Source organism: Centropristis striata, chromosome 14 (assembly GCF_030273125.1).
Source record: "Centropristis striata isolate RG_2023a ecotype Rhode Island chromosome 14, C.striata_1.0, whole genome shotgun sequence".
Lineage (NCBI taxonomy): Eukaryota > Metazoa > Chordata > Actinopteri > Perciformes > Serranidae > Centropristis > Centropristis striata.
In genome coordinates this window covers 18,083,398-18,101,218 of record NC_081530.1, presented here as the reverse complement: position 1 = coordinate 18,101,218, position 17,821 = coordinate 18,083,398, and the positions used below count along the sequence as shown (strand labels likewise).

Here is a 17,821-nt window from a genome sequence, read left to right as displayed (position 1 = left end):
GTAATGAGAGAGCATAGAAAAAAGACCCAAAAAGAAAGAATATGTGAGGAAAACAGATACTGATATGAGTCTTAAACGATTCAACTGGATCGAGTAACAGAAACCAAACCACCAGTACAATAAATGCACATTTACCCCTAAACAAAACTCCTGTGTAGTGCACACTTTGCCAAGCTTTGAGCAGTTTGTGTCCAGAGTTCACACTAACACACACACAGGCAGACATACAGACACACACACATTATCTTCACATCAACAAGTTGGTCAAGCAACAACAAATACAGATAGAAATCAAACAATTTGTTCATTTGCTGTTTTTCCTCTTTCTCCTCCGTATTCAGCCGAGACAAGAGGAAAAACAGTTAAGCGCCAGTAGCCAGCGAGGCTTTTTCTGCTATCAAATCTTTCTAGCCTGCACCGCCGTGACACAAGCGATTTCCTTCAGTGGCAATCTGGAACAGCAAGGCAAACAGGTTAATAAAACACATGTTATAGAGACATGCAGAGTAGCATACACAGTGAGGGTGGTGATACTGTCCGTGTCAAGTGGCAAAGCTTTGCAACAGAAGCAGCAGTGGGTTTCTATGAAGTTATGAAATTATGAGAAAACGGGTTTGAGGTGAAGTTTAATGGCACTAAACTGATGGAGGTTAGCTCGCTTACATCAGGCTTTAACAGACATGACATGATATGATTTTATAGATTGTGAGCGCTGAGCAAAACAGAACTACGATTAGGGCTGGGCGATATGACAAAAAAAAAAAGATCACAATATATTTTTTCTTATAATCCGATCTCGATTATTATAACGATTTTTTATATTGTTTTTAAACTGCCAGTTTTAAAGCATCTGTACTGAAAACTAAATAAACTTGAGATTAGTTCAATATTTTATTAAAATACGAAGTAAATAACAAAGCAAATTAAATAAGATGGACATAGAAAAATATGAGAAACATTTTTTCTCAACAATACAACAAATGTAGAAAAATTATAAAATAACAGTGAACTACTTTACAGCCCTTCATGTTTTTGCTATTATTGCTTTGTTTATTTGATTATTGAACTAATTTTAGTAATAACTTGTTTCTCTGTAAGTTTTCATATGTCCCACATTCTTGAATGCACCAGAACTGTTCCGACACTATTGAATGCACCATACCTGTGTGTGAATTGCTGTGCTGTGAATGTTCGGTCTTTCGGTTTACTTCTCCGACAACTTACAAACAGCAGCAACACAGGAAAAGGTCGACTCCGATTGGCTGTTTGCACATTTCGACATGTTTGATCGAGTAAATACGCTCTCAGCTCATCACCGTAATCGACCTGAAATTTATCCCAATCACTAATCGCGATCATATAATCGCCCAGGCCTAACTACGATGTTGTGTAAGAAAGCACTGCAACAGCATGACAAATAAAGCATATGAAGGCTAACTACATTTGAGATATATTAGTTAGAGAAAGCGCAGCGTTTCAAACCAATCCGACTCAATCATCCTTTTCCAAACCTCTCTCTCCCTGGCACTCTGCCTCTCTCTGTCCTTCTCCTCTTCTTTCACTCTCTCCCTGCGCTGCCGCTCCTCCTCCCGCTCTCTCTGGGCGGAGAGGGCGTCGGCCCAGGCCTGGGCTTGGCCTGACGCCAGGTGGAAGGCCCTCTGGAGCTGCTGCAGCTGCCCCAGAAGGTGCCTGCTCTGCTCAGGGGCCAGGTCCGGGGCCCGCTCTGAGATGAACACCTGGATGTCAAAGGCCGTGCTGTTGACCTCACTGGAGCGAGCCATCAGGGAGGACTGGAGCTCCTGAAAGGACAGAGAAGAAAAAGAGTAATTAGTTTCTCCTCCATTGCTCTAAGAGTAGTGCAAAAAAACATGAACAAAACAAATCCCAACAATCAACTGAGGGTGCCCTGATTTAAAGCACCTAACAAACATAAGATGTGCTTACATGGTTTAATTAAATGGTACATATTTTTACCACCTGATCCTTGTCTAACCCTACTCTTATGTTGCTGTTCAAATTGACCCATTTCAAAGATTAAAAAGATTAAAAATCCAAAAAAAAATTGTTGAAAGTATTTTTTCATAAAAAGAAAAGATGTAAAAATGTTGAATCATTTTTAAAAAATCAATGTCATGTAAAACCATTGTATTTTATATGTAGGTCTTTCCAATGTACATTTTGTTTTTAACATTGTTTTGTGTTGTGTCTTAATACTGTGACATGTAACAGTTGGTAGAAATTGAAGAACTTTTATTTTGAAGAGGTGACTTTTATTTTGGTGACTCTCCGGTCTCCTTACAGTTAGAGAACTCCTGTTTTGTTATTCGCTAGAGCAACAATCCTCATCCTTCTTTATTCTTGTGGCATTGCCAGTGAGTATGTTTATTTGTATACTTGTTTAGGAGGATTTAACATGTTTTAAGGTATATTTGACTCATGCAAATGGTTAATATTGTCTGTATTATTTGTTTATTTTCAGTTTTACCTTTTCTTCATTAAAATCCTGCCAAGTACTTCAAACAGCCTGATCATTGGAGGAGATTTTTGGAGAAATTAGTTAAGCTTACTGTTTCATAACTCTGATGAGAACAGACTTTACTCTTGCTGTTGTCCTGTGTTGTATTGTGTTTTAAGAGTGTGAAACTTTGTTGTTGCTGTTTGAAAGACTTGTTTGTTTGTAGATGAAATTTAGCTAGTAGCTAATTCTGGTACGGCTGAGAGCCATGCACTGTCTCTGTTAAATAAACGAATAAATAAATAAATAAATACATTTTAAAAAGTGTTAACATGCATTTTTTATTAAACACGAGTGAATTATCCTCATTGAACCATGATCTGTGAGAGGTAAAGAACATCATTGCAGTGAATGTTGATAAAACTGGTTGGTAATGGAGTTATTAATTAAATATAAACAATGTTTATTGGGATTTTTTAGTTTCTGACACTTTTGGATAATTAAACACGCCCTGGGTTATTGTTGTTCCTGAAAAAACTAACATAACAGAAGGGTTAAGTAGCAAGTGTTCAAAATGGACTTTGCATTTTAAGTGCAACAAAACATTTACGTTGAATCAAAATGCATTCCTTCAAAAATGATCAATTTTTAAGCTTCTTTCTTCAGTTTGAACAACTTGCCTTGCAGAGGTTCAGCTGCTGTGTGAGTTGATCATGACTGTCATCTTTCTCTGCTGTCTCCATTCTCTCCATCCCCGCCATCCCTCCATTCATCTGAGCCTCCGTCTCCCTCAACCACGAGAGCAGACTCTCCACTTGTCCTCCCAGCGACTTCTGCTCGGCTGTTACTGCCGCCTGAGAGAAATATCAGAACGATTAAATTCAAACGCAGAGGAAACAAGGAGCATTTCTGGACCCAAATAGGATAATGCTCCAATGAGAAGAATGGTCACCTCCAAACCAAATGATCACCTAACGCACATGATTTTCTCTCTGATTGGTTTCTTTACCTTGTATGAGTCTCTGTGGTCTCGCAGACTTTGCAGAATGCCCTCAGAAAGCGATTTGGCCGCCTCATACCCTCGAGCCAAGCTCCGCCCGTCCTTTTCCAGAGCCAATAGGAGCTGCGGAGGAACGTCTTTTGGTTCAGGCTTCAGCAGCTCTTCAGCAGCCTCAACTTCTTTGTTGATCGCCGGCTCCAAGTCACGCAGTTCAAAGTCCAGAGTCTGAGAGGAGGATTAGGGAAAGAAAATAAAAAGTTTTCATAATGCTGTTTGGTAAGAGACTAATCCTTAAATCAGCTTTGTTTTGTCTTAAACTACAAAATAAACAAAGCATCCTTTCTATTTATTTACTCATATGTATTGAATTAATCATTAAATTGAATGTTATTATTATTGTTTTTTAATTTTTATTATTGTCATGATGTAATGTTTTATTATTATTATTTATTTCATTATTATTATTTTATATATTTTTAAAATTATTTTTTTTTTTATTATTTTATATATTTTGCCTTTATGAATGTGTGACTGTATGAGGGAGAATTTATCTTCATATGTTGATGTATCTGTTCTGATAAAGAGCTTTAAATTTCAATAAAAAATATTGTTAAAAAAAAATCATCTATTCCATTTATTTCCTGATTATATGTATTGAATTAATATAATTATAGTCATTACATAATTATAATCTGTTATTATTGCTGTATTTATTATTATTTTTGACATGATGTAATTTATTACTATTAATCAATAATAACAATAATATATTAATAATAATAATATTTATTTATCTATTTTTACCTATATGAATGTGTGACTGTATGATAAACAACACATATTGTTAAATAAAAAAAGCATCAAAAAAAGGTATAATTTGATGTTGCCTGGCAGCACATTAATAAAAGCCATAACAGGTAAATATTGATATTGTTTTACCTCAGTCTGTCTGATGATGTCGTCCAAGGCGATGAGGCTGCGGCCGACAGACTGCTGCTGCTGCTGCTTCAGTCGGACTTCAATATGTCGGACCATGGAGACCAGGGCTACAATTCGCTGGTCGTGCTCGAGGCACTCCTGACGCATCAATGACGACTGTCGGAACAGAAAAAATGTTAATAAAACATCAAAAAATTTGTATATAAGTGTGCACACCAGAGAGTTATCTGCTGCCTCTTACCTTGCCAGTCCCTGATGACGTCCCTCCTTTGTTTGACACAATTTCTTGCCTCTCTTTGACGTCCTCCTCTCCCAAACTCTCGGAGGCTGTATCAGACTCAAGGACTGAACCAGTTGAAGTATCGTCTGACAGTGAAGGTGCTGATTCTGGAGACTCAAGATGCTGCTGTTTGGATTCAGGAACATCCGGACTATGAACCTCCTCTGGTGGTTTCTGTCCCTTCTTCTTTTTACCTCTCCCTGCTGTTTTACCTGGTTGTTTACCAGACTGAGCTGTGAGTTGGATGTCTGGTTTGCGTGCCTCAACGGATTGGCCATCCTTTCTGTTTTCTGAATGGGATTCTTCTCTTCCAGTAGATGCAACAGCTGCCAATTGGACATGCTCCTCAATGTGAGTATTGGGATCTTCTGATTGATGTAAACATGGTGGACTTTGTTGACTTGTCTTAGCTCCTTTAACAGCAACTACAGAGTTCTCCACTTCTTCACCTGCATCACCACTAACTGGAGGCGTAATGAGATCACTGGCTGATTGGCCTTCAGTATGTCTGTCCATCCTCTGCTCTTTAATGGAAGCAGAGTTATCTGAATCTGGTCTCACCACTGTAGATTTTGTGGTCATTTTTGTTGTTGTGACCTCAGAATCCACTTTCTCATCGGCTGGTATCTTCTCAGTGTCAGACTCAGTTTTGTCAGTCACTTGAGCAATCTTAGCCTTCTTGTTCTTCTTCTTTCGTTTACTTTGCTGGGTTTCTTTCGGCTGGACAGATGGATCTTTTTGTATATCTTCCTTTCCCGAACTCTCTTTGTTTTCCATCTCACTTGAAGAAGACTCTACTAGTTTGGTCTGCATGGCTGCCTTAACAGGAACTTTCTTCTCAGTCAGATTTTCTTTCACCACTGTCAATGCCACTGCCTCTTCTTTGACCTTCACCTCCTCCTCACTCTGTTTTGGTGAACCATTGGGTCTTTTCACACCATCATCTTTAACATCATGACTCTCCTCTCCATCAGCCGGCAGAGTTTGTGTCTTCACAGTTGTGCCTCGAATCTCCTTCTTCCCCACCTCCTTGCGCAGGGCCTGGAGCTCCTCTGCCGCCTGCTTCTCGCTCACCCCTTTTTCAAACACCTTTTTAAGAATGCTCTCTTTGGCTTTCAGTACCAAGGCCGCCTTCTCGTTGTTCGGTAGAGTTGATTTCTGCAGGAGTTCTTGCTCCTTTTCTTTCTTCACCTCCTGATTGCTCTCTGGTTGTTCTGGTTGCTGAGAGACAGAAGCCTTCTCTTCAACCTTCTCTTTCTGCTTCTCCCTTTTCTTCTCCTCTCTTTTATCAACCTTTTCTGTATCCTTCAATGATGGACTTTTTATTGTATCCTTCTCTGCTTCAATACTCTGTTTTGTTATTTCCAGAGTTGCTGGAACTGCTTCCTGCCCCTGTTTGACCAAATCTTTTTCATCCTCAATGTTCCTGACACTCTTTGCTTCACTTTCTACTTTGGTAGGCCCTGTGGAAGCTGTCTGACTATGAATCTGTGTTTTGTTGTGTGTATCTTGTGATTTAAGCTCATCTTTAACTTCATTAAACGCTTCAGGTTGCCCTTCAGCGCATACATAAGCTTGATCAATCTGAGATGGATGTTTTATCTCCGGAGGGAGTGTTTCTTGCTCTGCTTCTTTACCCTTTCCGTTCTTCTTATTTTTCCTCTTTTTCTTGCTTTTGCCTTCTGTCTCTTTGGATGGAGGGGTTGATAAGTGGTCTGGCTTCTCAGTGTCTGTGCTAGATTTGATCTCACTCTTTAAAGGTTTATCTTTCTCCGCTCTTTCAACCTTCTCATCTATAGTATCCTCTCTCCGTGTTGCCACATCACTCTTTCTATATTCCTCTTCACTCAATTTTGACACTTCAGTGCTGTCTTTGCTTTCTCCTTCATCTCTAATCTCTGCTTTCAGGTTTCCATCTTTAGGATCATGAGAAACCACTGACGGGCTCTTATCACTGGGTCTATCTTTTCCTCCAGCCTTTACATGTTCTGATTGTGAAACAGTAGCCCCTTTTCTGACTTTTCCCTTTGACTCTTTGTCGATATCTCGGACATGTGCCTGAATGGGTTCTTCAACAGATACTCTGACAACCCTCTCTTGTTTATCATCAGTCTGACTCACACCTATTTCTGGTCTTTCATCGAGCTTCTGCTTACGAAGAGGCTCTGATTGACTGATCTTTGCCTGTGGGACTATCTCTTCTATGGTTTCCTGAATTCTTTTCTCAACATTAGTGGCAAACTTACACAAAAGGTCTATGGATTGGTCTGGCTCAATAAAAGTATTTTCTTCTACCAACACTGGTGCCTCTAGTTCTGTAGTTGGGTCATATAACAGTGGCTGATCTGATTCTACAGAAGTCTTTCTATCGTCCGGTGTGATTCCTAAATCTTGAGATCTTGGCGGCACCTCGTTGCTCACATCTGACCAGTTTGTTGGACTGTCTGGGCTTGACACTGACAATATAACAGCGGGGCTGTATGTACCATTTGATGAAGCAACAGGTGTAGCGCTACCTTCATCACTCTCCACAGAAGCCAATTTCTCCTGGATCTCTGTAGCTACATCAGTGGAGATCAGTCCTTTTTCAACGGCATCATCAAGACGATCGATTTTCCCTCCAGTGGAGGGATCGACTAAGCCTCCTTTCAAAAACTGGTTGGTGGCTATTACCCTGACCATATTGTCTTCAACTAAACCTCTATCGCAAGCTTCAGACAGCGGAAGCCTTTCTCTAGTATGTATATCAATGATCCCTCCACTGTCTGCCTGGCTTTGAAGTAACCTCAACGCAGAAACTGGGTCAACTTGCTTTGACGCAACCGCCTCGGGAAGAGTCAAACTGTCTCTTGTTTCTTTATCTAAAACACCTCTGAATGGTTTCACCTCCAAGAAGCGTTGGCCTGTTTCAATATCTATCTTACCCTGGTTTACAAGCTCTGAATAAGGCACAATGCGTGCAGTTTTGGGGTCAAGTGTTCCTTGTGTGACAGCATAAGAGGCCATGGCTTCACTGGCAATATTCTCATCCAGAAGACCCTTAGAAACGGCCTCTGTCAATGTCAGTTTACTGCCAGAGACAGGGTCCGAAATGGCTCCTGTTGATGCCTGGAAAACAACAGCTTCTGGGTGAGATGAAGGGCTGACTTTTCCTTGATAGACCCACTCTAGTTCTTCCAATCCAGGAGCAATGGACCGATCCACCACTCCTCTAACTACAGCATCAGGAACTGACAGCCTCATCCCTGAAGCATGATGCATTATACCACCTTCAGCCACCTGCCTTGCCAGCACCTGATAAGCCTCCTCAGATCTTATCAACCCTTTCTGAATTGCTTGCTCCAGAGGGACTGGACACTTGGACTCTGGGTCGATGACACCTTCCATCTGCAGCTGTAAACTGGCTTTAGTGAAGGCTGTTGCTGAATCTGTGTCCTTTCCTTTGCAAGCCTTCTCTAGTGCCACCAGTTTGTCTCTCTGATCCTCTTCGATCAGCCCTAGGTTTGCTGCCAGGGTGACGGACACTTTCTTATCCCTGCGTAGATCAACTATCCCCCCAGATGCCACCTGAGCTTCAAGAAGCCGAGCAGCGGTGTTTGGGTCGATCAGCCCTGCCTGAGCTGCCTCCCTCACCCCGCAAATCTGACTTTTCTCTACATCTACAACCCCTGCAAGGGTTTTATCTGATTTCAGGACACTCCACATTAGATCTTCATCTAGTAAACCTCCCTGCATAACATCCTCCATGCTAAGGGACTCACCGCTACTGGCATCGAGGAAACCCCCAAACAGACCTGCCTGAGCCATTAATTTAACTGCTGCATGGCCAGGGAGAACACCCTGGGCTACTGCCTCATCTGGGAGCAGCTTTTCCCCTTCCTCCGTCAGGAGGCCTCCCTGTTTGAGCTCTATGACTAATTTTGCCAACTCAGTATCCTCCTCTTCCTTCTCGACTGCTGATTCAGTGATATCAACCTGAGGTTTAGCATGCTTCGAGTCAGTCTCTGTTACAGGCAGCTTTTGTTTGATCTTTTCTGATTCGATCTGGGAGTGCTTTACATCTTTTCTGTCACCAGATTGTTTTGATTTAACATCATTTGTTTTTGCTCCCGGTGGGATTGGTTCTTTTACCGTTTTTAGTGGCACCATGGTAGTTTTTCTATCTACTTTTGTGGCTTTACTACTAATTTCCTGACCAGCAGTATCCCTGGGCTTAGATTCAGTTACTTCCAGTTTTTCTGGGTCTTTTGTTGATACCCCTTCAAGATTTTGAGCTGGAGCCATTACACGTTCATGACTGACTTTTTCTTTCTTTTGAGCTTTAACTTTTTCATCTTTATTCTCACCAATTTTATTTCTCTCTACAATTACTGATGGTTTGTGCAACATTTTGTTGTCATTTCCTCCCTCATACCTTTCTCTGAGTCTACCTGCACCATTCATCTCAGATTCTTCACTTGGTGTGACTACACTGGAACTTTCTTCTTCACTCTCAGTATGTTTGTCACTTATCCCTTCATCTGTCAAACTAAACTCTCTCGCCATTTGCAGCTTTCCCTGCTCATCTGTGGTCTCAACTTGACTCCTATATACAGAGTCTCCAGTAACCAGTTGAGTAGCTTTGACCAACTCCAGCAGCTCAGGGTCCAGGAGTACCAGTCTTTTTCCAGAATGAGCATCCACATAGCTGTGAGTCATGAGGTGAAACAGCAGCTTGTGTTTTGCTTGTTCTTCAGGATCCATTTGATGTGTATGTGCATCCCAGACGAGGCCTGAGGGAGATGATGAAGGCGGTGGAGAGGACGGAGATGGGGAGGAGCTGGTGGAACCCCAGCTCAGACGGTTTAGAGATGGGGTACCTGACTGGTTCATGCTGGAGAGAACGTCTGGGATGTGGATGTCTTTGAGAAAACGGACCACACTGGGCTCAAGGGCTTCTTCTGCAGCCTGATTCAGGGGCAGCACCTGGAGGGTTTCTGGGTTGTAAAGAGCCCCAATGGCATGTCGCTGCTTTAAGATGTTTCTTGACAACTCTCCTGAGATCACTCCTTGTTGAAGGGCCTCGACCATGGACAGGAGTTCTCCGGATTCAGGCCACAGTACCCCCATGAAAGCCCAAAGAGACTCCAGGACCAACAGAGCCAAACGAGGAGAGAGAAGATCCCTGCGAATGCTCTCTTCCAAATCCAGGCGCTCTCCACTGAAAGGGTCTAGAATTCCCCCATTTTGCAGCTGTCTTGCCAACATGGCGGAGGCTAGATCCTGGTCCATAAGTCCGTGACGAACTGCTTCATCAACTGTCAACCGGTGGCCAGACCGCGGGTCAGCAATACCGCCGGCAAAGAGCTGAGCTTCAAGAAGTCGCACAGTCACTTTCCGATCAATCAGGCCTTCCTGGACTGCACGGAAGATGCCAACTTTTCTTCCGGATTGGAGGGAGACAGTTCCTCCAGGTTGCTGCTTGACGGGGAAGAGAAGTAGACCGGAGTCATCGTCGAGGACACATCGCTGTTGTAGCTCATATAGGTTCAACTTCTCAGCTGTGTTTGGGTCGATCAGCTCTTTGTGTTGCTGCCTCGACTGGAGTTTGGTGAAAATTCTGGGAGTGAAAAGTCTCATGTTGTCAGCTTGCTCTAAACTCATGATTCTTCCCGTTGAGTCTCTCAGGCCTCCCGTGTTCATCTGGAGTTCTAAAATACGAAGTGCCACCTCCTCTCTGATGAGCCCAAACTCCATGGCTGTAGCAACTGGCAAGACATTTTGCTGCTGGTCATCTGTGGTGTTTTCCACCAAAAGCAAGGCGGTCTCGAGCTCAGAAAGGGACTGTCTGGTATAGGGGTCAATCAGGCCTTGAGCTAGACCTTGTTCCAGAGAAAGACTGAGAGGGTTGTCAGGCTGGAGGAGCCCACCCATAATGAGCTGGGCCTCCAATAGTACATGGCAGGTGTCCTGGTCAATAAGACCACGTTGGGCTGCTTGGAACACTGGGAATGTCTCCACTGTTCCCAGGTCAATCACTCCAGCAATTGCAATTTGGGTCTACAAAAATAAAGAAAACAAAATTCCAATTAATATTCACTTTGGTTACATTAAAGACCAATATGCTATTAATAATGTTATTGATTTATATTTTACTATTATAGTGTAATATGGGAAGAATCAGATCAGAAAAGGAAGAAAACCCACAACCAGTTGCCCCAAAAACAAGGTAACAAATTTAAGTTCACAAAAAGGATTATTGTGCATAAGGAATTTGATTGTTTTTCCCCCATATATACATCTCTTGTATATTTAAAAGCGCTTTCATACTTACCCTTGCTATTCTAAAACAAGCGCTAAGCATGCAACAAAGCCACTAGAAAACAAAACAAATGCAGAGAAAGTTCTAAATAAAGGTAAGCATACACAAAAAGACACATAAAAGAAAGCAGAAATATTCAGAAGAAGAGAGGAATAAGATATAGAAATAAAAACGTACAGGCAACGGTAAGAGAGAAAGCGAGCGCTACTTACCGTACGGGCTCATCCCGCGGCACGCACACTAATGGGCCAGTTTAACGGCTCGGCAGAGCGAGGCGCGACAGGTGAGAAGCTGGTTGTTAGCATTCTGCATGCCACTCTTCATTCTGACTTCTAACACTGCACTAACACTACATCCTCCTGCTGACTGTTAGTTTGGACTGGAATAGGCTCGGAAAAATAAACTATGACAGCTTTAATCAGAAACTGACAAGGAGTGGGCCAAATCATTTATATGCTCATTTATCACGATGAATTACAGATTACTGTCTTGCAAATAAACCATGTTTCCCAAGATAGTAATCAGTCATTCGCACTGTGACAGTGTTGTTTTGTTACACACTTTATGATTACTAACTGTAACTGTAAACAGATTTAGTTTGTTCATAAATGCTTGTTGCTTTGTTTTCCCATCTCTCTTTCTGATCCTCGGCTCAGAGCTCGGATGTCCACAATTCTCCTTTGGCTGCTGTTAGTGGTTTTCAAGCAAAATGCTGGTTTAAAGTTTCACACATTAATAAAAAATGCATTAGAACACACAAAACAAATTCTCATTCACGCCACACTTTTGTGATCTGGACACAACATGCTCAAATGGTGAAGTGTTTTTTTTTTTTTTTTTTGCATAGCTGGCCTCTGGTGCACTTACACTCTAAAAACCTCTAAAAGTGACTTTTCAAAAAAACGCCAGTGGGTCATTTTAGTCATATAAAAGCCCTGGTAAAACATATAACATCCACATAGGAATCAAGTATGGGGTGAAACTGTCAGGACATAAGAATTATCATTGCTTGAAAAACCAGAAATTCCCAAACACATTAAATCATTTCTACATGCCAGGAGAGGAATGACCAAATGAAAGTGTGAATGTGTTGACTGTACAGATATACACGGAGGTAAATATAAAAAACAAAATGTAATTTGTTGTCTTTATGTAGTGGCATTGTTTTACCACTACCAGTGGTGGAAAAAGTACGTCAGTAAAAGTACTAATACTCCAAATTTACTCCACGACAAGTAAAAGTTCTGCATTCAACACTTACTGAAGTAAAAGTACAAAAGTTTCAGCTTCAAAATGCACTTGAAAGTCTCAAAAGTAAAAGTACTCGTTGTGCAGAATGGACCCACTTACATTGTTTTATATATTCTAAATATATTATTAGATTATTATTGATTTATGTAAGCAGCATTTTCATTTTTTTAAATAGGGCTCATTTTAACTACTCATAACAGTATATTACACAGTATATTATACTGTTATGAGAATGATTAAAACAAAAAAAGTCAAATCAGTTTAAATTTAGCATGTTTTGTATGTTAAATATTGAGCTGAGTAAAGTAGCTAAAGCTAAATGTAGTGGAGTAAAAAGTAAAAAAAATGCCTCAAAATGTAGAGGAGTAGAAGTATAAAGTTACATAAAATGGAAATACTCAAGTAAAGTAAAAGTACACAATTGTACCTAAAAAGTGACATTCCACCACTGACCACCACATAAAGAAAAGAAACATGATATTATTTTGTATCTACAGGGATGAAAATAAAATGTGAAGATGCATCTATTTTTATAAATGATTGTTCTACAAAAAGCAGAGATCTACAGCTTCTAGCTAACTGCTAGCATGACTCTGGTGCGGCACCACTAAGGCCATGTATTAACCATGTTAGAAGTTCAGCAGATGTGTTTTCTGATGACAATGACGATGATGATGATGATGATGATGATGACAAAAACTAGGGTGGGGGTAGTTAATTAGATGACTGCAGGCTTTTTAAGGAGAACAATGTGAGGGTGGAACACTCCATGCTGAGGCCCAGTTCAGACGGCGTCATCCAGTGAGTTTGAAATTATTCTACTGTTTGTAACTTCTCTTTGAATGACAAAGAAGGAGGCAAAACAAAAGGGCCAGAAATAGAAAATGTTATTTTTAGCTCATCTGGATACACGTCTGAAAAGGGTCTGTGATGTTTGTTAAAACAAACCAAGTCATTACGTGAGATTCGTCAATAGTGATGTTTGTCAAAAATGCACTCTGTGAACACACAACATGCTGTACAACGCACACACACACACTCTTGCTGGCCCACAAGTGAACTCACACTTAGCTCGCAAGCGTATTCAGACTTAAAGCAACATTTTTTATCATTTTGACAAGCTTGCACAACCTGAAAAGATGATTATTTTGGTCACAAATCTGCAGCACCCGCTCTACGTTTTGACCCATCCCTCCCAACCAATCTACCTTTCTTTCCTCCTCTTTGGCCAGTTGCTGCTCCAGCTGCTGCAGCTGCTGGGTGGAGCTGTCACACAGCTGGTTGTAGGTGGCCGTCAGCTCGTCCAGCTGGGCCTCGACGTGAGCGCGCTCCTCTGGGGACAGCCTGGAGAGGACACGAGGGAGGAGGTTAGAGCAGGTGAGGTTTATGTGTTTAATGTGATTCTGAGGACGATATAAAGGTTTCCCCACAGTGGGTTGGATATAATAATAACAATAATAATAACAACAATAATAATAATAATAATACATTTTATTTGGAAGGTGCCTTTCTTGGCAGTCAAGGACACTCGATTGGACAGGGTAATTGTCATCAGAGGGAATAAGCAGTTTTAAACAGATGTGTTTTGAGTTGTGATTTGAAATGGGGGAGTGAGTCAATGTTCCTGAGTTGGGATGGAAATTAATTCCAGATATGTATTTCATTTAAATGTAACGGTTGTGTAATTGGAGATCTTTCCCGACCAAAAGATGATTTGATACCATTGTTTTTCCAGAAGTTTAAATGACGAGAAAAATCTCTAGATAAGCTGAAACTCAGCATTTAGTAGCTGAAAAACACATTCTAGTACATGCTTATTACTGTAAACCTGTCCGTCTGAAACATTCCCTTGATATTCCACCTTTCCTTAAGATTCTATTAAATTCCCCAAGTGGAAAAACCCAGAAAAAATTCAGATTAACTCTGAAATTCCATGACAAGCAGCTGGTATGGTGTGTAAGAGCCTCAGTACTGTATGTCGCTCTGTGCTGGATTCTGGGTCACAGTGTGTGTAGTGAATGTGTATCGTGAAGCATGTGCGATATGTGTCTCCGTGCATGTGATCTAAACTTACTTGCTGGCCTGTTTTGAGAGCAGGAAGACCTGAGTGCTCCTTATAGCTTCAGCCACTTCATCTTTCTTGGCTGCCAGCTGCTCACTGATGGCCTTCAGAAGAACACACATGCATGATTAGCTTAGTACAACAACCACCATCAATTTCAATATGAAAAAAATAATTTTTATAATAAAATGTATTTCTATGGTGCCTTTCAAAACCAGAGTTGGTAAGTAAGTGAGATGCATCACAAAAATAAGGTTCAGTACGTACAATATAAGTACAAAGATAGTGAATCATAAAGTTAAATATAATTAAATAATTAAATATTTCAAACGGAGAGATAAAACAAATAAAACAACTTTGGGGGAAAATATTGTACAATGCACGCTTTGTTTATATATATACTGTTATACTGAGATGCACAGAACAATTTGGATGTAAAATATTCAAATGGAGCTGGTCTGTAGAATAAACATGTTATTTATCTGCACAATATCTGTTTACATCCAACCACATAAGACCCATTTTAGGCCTTCTGTATTTTTTCGATTTTATATATGTCAAATACCACTTATATGTTTAAATATATTTATTAATTGATGTTCATACTACTACATTCACCAACCTATTCAACCTATTAAACGAGCCAAAATATATTTTCTCCAATGTGCAATATCTGTAAAAATGCAAAGTAAATTGAGGAAACGTTATACAAATATTAATAATAAATGCCAAATAGCAGAAATGTATGTATATAATGTGTATAATGTGTACAGAATGTATGCATATGTCTTATTTATTATATACTAATTCTGTCTTCTATAGAAATGTGTCTGTATCTTGAGCTGCTGTGACAACTAAATTTCCCTCTGCAGGATAAATTAAGTCATATTTTATCTTATCTTGTCTTAAAATATTGATTTTGTTGTACCTGTTGAGCAGCAAGTGATGACTCAGCGTTTGGGCCCCCAGTGCGACCCTGAAGCCCTTTGACCCAGCCCAGCAGGTCTGAAACCTGCCCCACCCTGGCCTGCTTCTCCTCCTCCACCTCTTTCTGCAAGAATGGAAAAAAAGAAATTTTAAGAATAAATCCATCTACATTGTTTAATAAATCATTTATCATGAAACAAGGACTGTTTTCTGTGAGACAAATATACACAAATCTTTGAAGCTACAATGATTTATTCTCATCAGGAGATTGATTGACAGTGAAACAAAGTCCCACCTCCTCTTCTTCTAGTCTTCTCAGTGCATCACTGATGTACTTCACATGTTGGGTTGTCAATGTGACCAAGGCCGTGTAGCGTGTCCGCAAGTCCATGAACTGCAGAGTAACAATCACATACAGACATATTATCTTAATATTTAATAGACTTATCAGTGATAATGATTAAAATAATTAATCTTTCCTCACCTCCTGTGTGATGGCGTCAGAGGAGGAGTGCATCCTCCTCCTCTTGACGGGCGACTTGTGCGTCGATTCTACGAAGGCTCTGTAGGTCATCAGCTGCAGCTCGTAATCCTGCAGAGTGAAGCGAAATGTCAGAGCTGAACATGCATCACACAAGAGACAGGGTTTTGGAAAATGTAATACTAAATGCATAGTCATGTATTCTTGAATTTCTATGCAACACAGAGCAACCATCGTAGTGGAAATAAACTACTAGCTAAAAAATGTCACATACTTGACATGCTGTGTATGAAAACAAACAAAGAGAAACATCTCTTACCTTCACAGAGGTGCAGTACTGTTTGGAGTGAGTCTGGCACTCGTCTAGTTTGGTCTGATTCTGTTCAATCTCAGCTACTAATGCCTGAAGAAGAGAGTAAACCAAAATAATTACACATCATGTATTTGCACACTTATGTCAAACAGAAAACTTCTGCTGCTGCTGCTACAGACTGTTTTGTAGTATTACATCTTCTAACTTATACAGAACTTTGCTGCTACTTTTTACATTTACACTGAAATGTCTTCATCTACTGTGTACTTCATTTATTGTCTGCTTTAGTGTTAGGATAGGTTTGTCTCTTTTTGTTGTGCATGTGCACTTTACTATTTACTTTAGTATTAGAAATATCTTGTCTTCACCGTGGGATAGTTAGAAACATAATTTCGATTCCTTTGTATGTCTGGTACATGTGAAGAATTGACAATAAAGCTGACTGTCACTTTAATTCTGTCAGTTAAATGTGTAGACTCAATTATCAGAGTTCCCACTCTTTTCCAGCTATCAATTTCCAGGACTTTTCTAGGACATTTTCAGCGATGCTCCAGCTGGAATGACATTATATGTTCCTCTCCGGGGAAGTATGATTTGAAAGATGTGCGGTCTGTGGTATAACTTATCTTACATGCTGTTTTAATAATATTGTAATTTTTCAGAACATGTGACTTTTTCTCTCAATTTACAGGTGTTTTCCAGAACAGGAAAAAAGTATTTATTTCAGGTTTTCCAGGATGTGTGGGAACCCTGATTATGTTTACTCTTATTTTCACCATAAAAAATCTGATGCAAATAAACACAACTACCACAAATGGAATCGACCATTAGTTAGAATAAATCATTGATCATCATAAAGCCACAGATCCAAGTCCATAGAATCAGTGCTACTGACCGTCTGCTGGGCCAGTTGTTCAGACAGCATTTTGCTGTCCGTCTGTCCAGGTTGTGTGTTTTCTTGTCTCTCTGTCGTTTCTTCGATCCACTTGATCAGAGCCGAGTGGCCGTCTCTGTACTGCTGCAGGTCCGAGCCCAGAGCTTCCAGTTCGCCTCGTCTACAATCAGATAGGAATGTTTACTATGCAGTGTGGGCTCATTCATTACAAGTTCTACAGAGAACTCTGTTATTCAAACTGATTCCCTCTCTTCAGCCTGTCCTGCTCACCGTGTCTCCATCTGTCTCTTGACTCCGCTCCACCTCTCTGCCAGCTGATTGGCTCTCTCCTGGTAGCGCTCCAGCTCGGGGCTGCGGTCCGGGTGGAGCCTGCTGAGCTGAGAGCCGGCCTCTTTGGCCCGGCTGACTCCCGACTGCAGAGACTGGAAGACGCCTTCCTGCTCGTCGAGCTCGGACTGCCACTTCTGAAGAAAGATGAAACAAAAAGGATTCAGAACAAAGCTTTATTTAAATTCCTGCAATGTTTAATTTCCCAGTTAAAGTCCAATTTCTCTGTAAAAGTGGAATATTTAAGAAAAGGTTTTTTGTTAACTTTCTTTTATTGGTTTTATGTAGAGTATAGTCAAAGAGAGAGAAAGTTTAGTTTAGTCCATCCATCCATCAGTCCATCCATCATTTTGAATGGCCATCCATCCATCATCCATCCATCCATCCATCCATCCATCCATCCATCCATCCATCGTTTTGAATGGCCATCCATCCATCCATTCATCATTTTGAATGGCCATCCATCCATCCAATTATCGTTTTGAATGGCCATCCATCCGTCCATTCATCGTTTTGAATGGCCATCCATCCATCCATCGCTTTGAATCCATCCATCCATCCATCCATCCATCGTTTAGAATCCATCCATC

The 17,821-nt window shown here is 40.6% G+C and overlaps 1 protein-coding gene across 2 annotated transcripts in view; it reads right to left on the bottom strand.

The window, feature by feature from the left end:
- Positions 1-17,821, bottom strand: part of macf1a (microtubule actin crosslinking factor 1a) — a 320,929-nt gene that overhangs the window by 110,834 nt on the left and 192,274 nt on the right. For both annotated transcript variants that reach the window (XM_059350758.1, XM_059350757.1), the window contains 13 exons: positions 17,175-17,368; positions 16,905-17,064; positions 16,016-16,099; positions 15,700-15,807; positions 15,511-15,609; positions 15,217-15,339; positions 14,301-14,392; positions 13,435-13,570; positions 4,636-10,713; positions 4,395-4,550; positions 3,465-3,680; positions 3,136-3,309; positions 1,512-1,799 (listed from right to left, as the gene is read on the bottom strand). In XM_059350758.1, the coding sequence (XP_059206741.1) occupies positions 1,512-1,799; positions 3,136-3,309; positions 3,465-3,680; positions 4,395-4,550; positions 4,636-10,713; positions 13,435-13,570; positions 14,301-14,392; positions 15,217-15,339; positions 15,511-15,609; positions 15,700-15,807; positions 16,016-16,099; positions 16,905-17,064; positions 17,175-17,368 (7,908 nt within the window). The remainder of the gene's footprint in view (positions 1-1,511; positions 1,800-3,135; positions 3,310-3,464; positions 3,681-4,394; positions 4,551-4,635; positions 10,714-13,434; positions 13,571-14,300; positions 14,393-15,216; positions 15,340-15,510; positions 15,610-15,699; positions 15,808-16,015; positions 16,100-16,904; positions 17,065-17,174; positions 17,369-17,821) is intronic.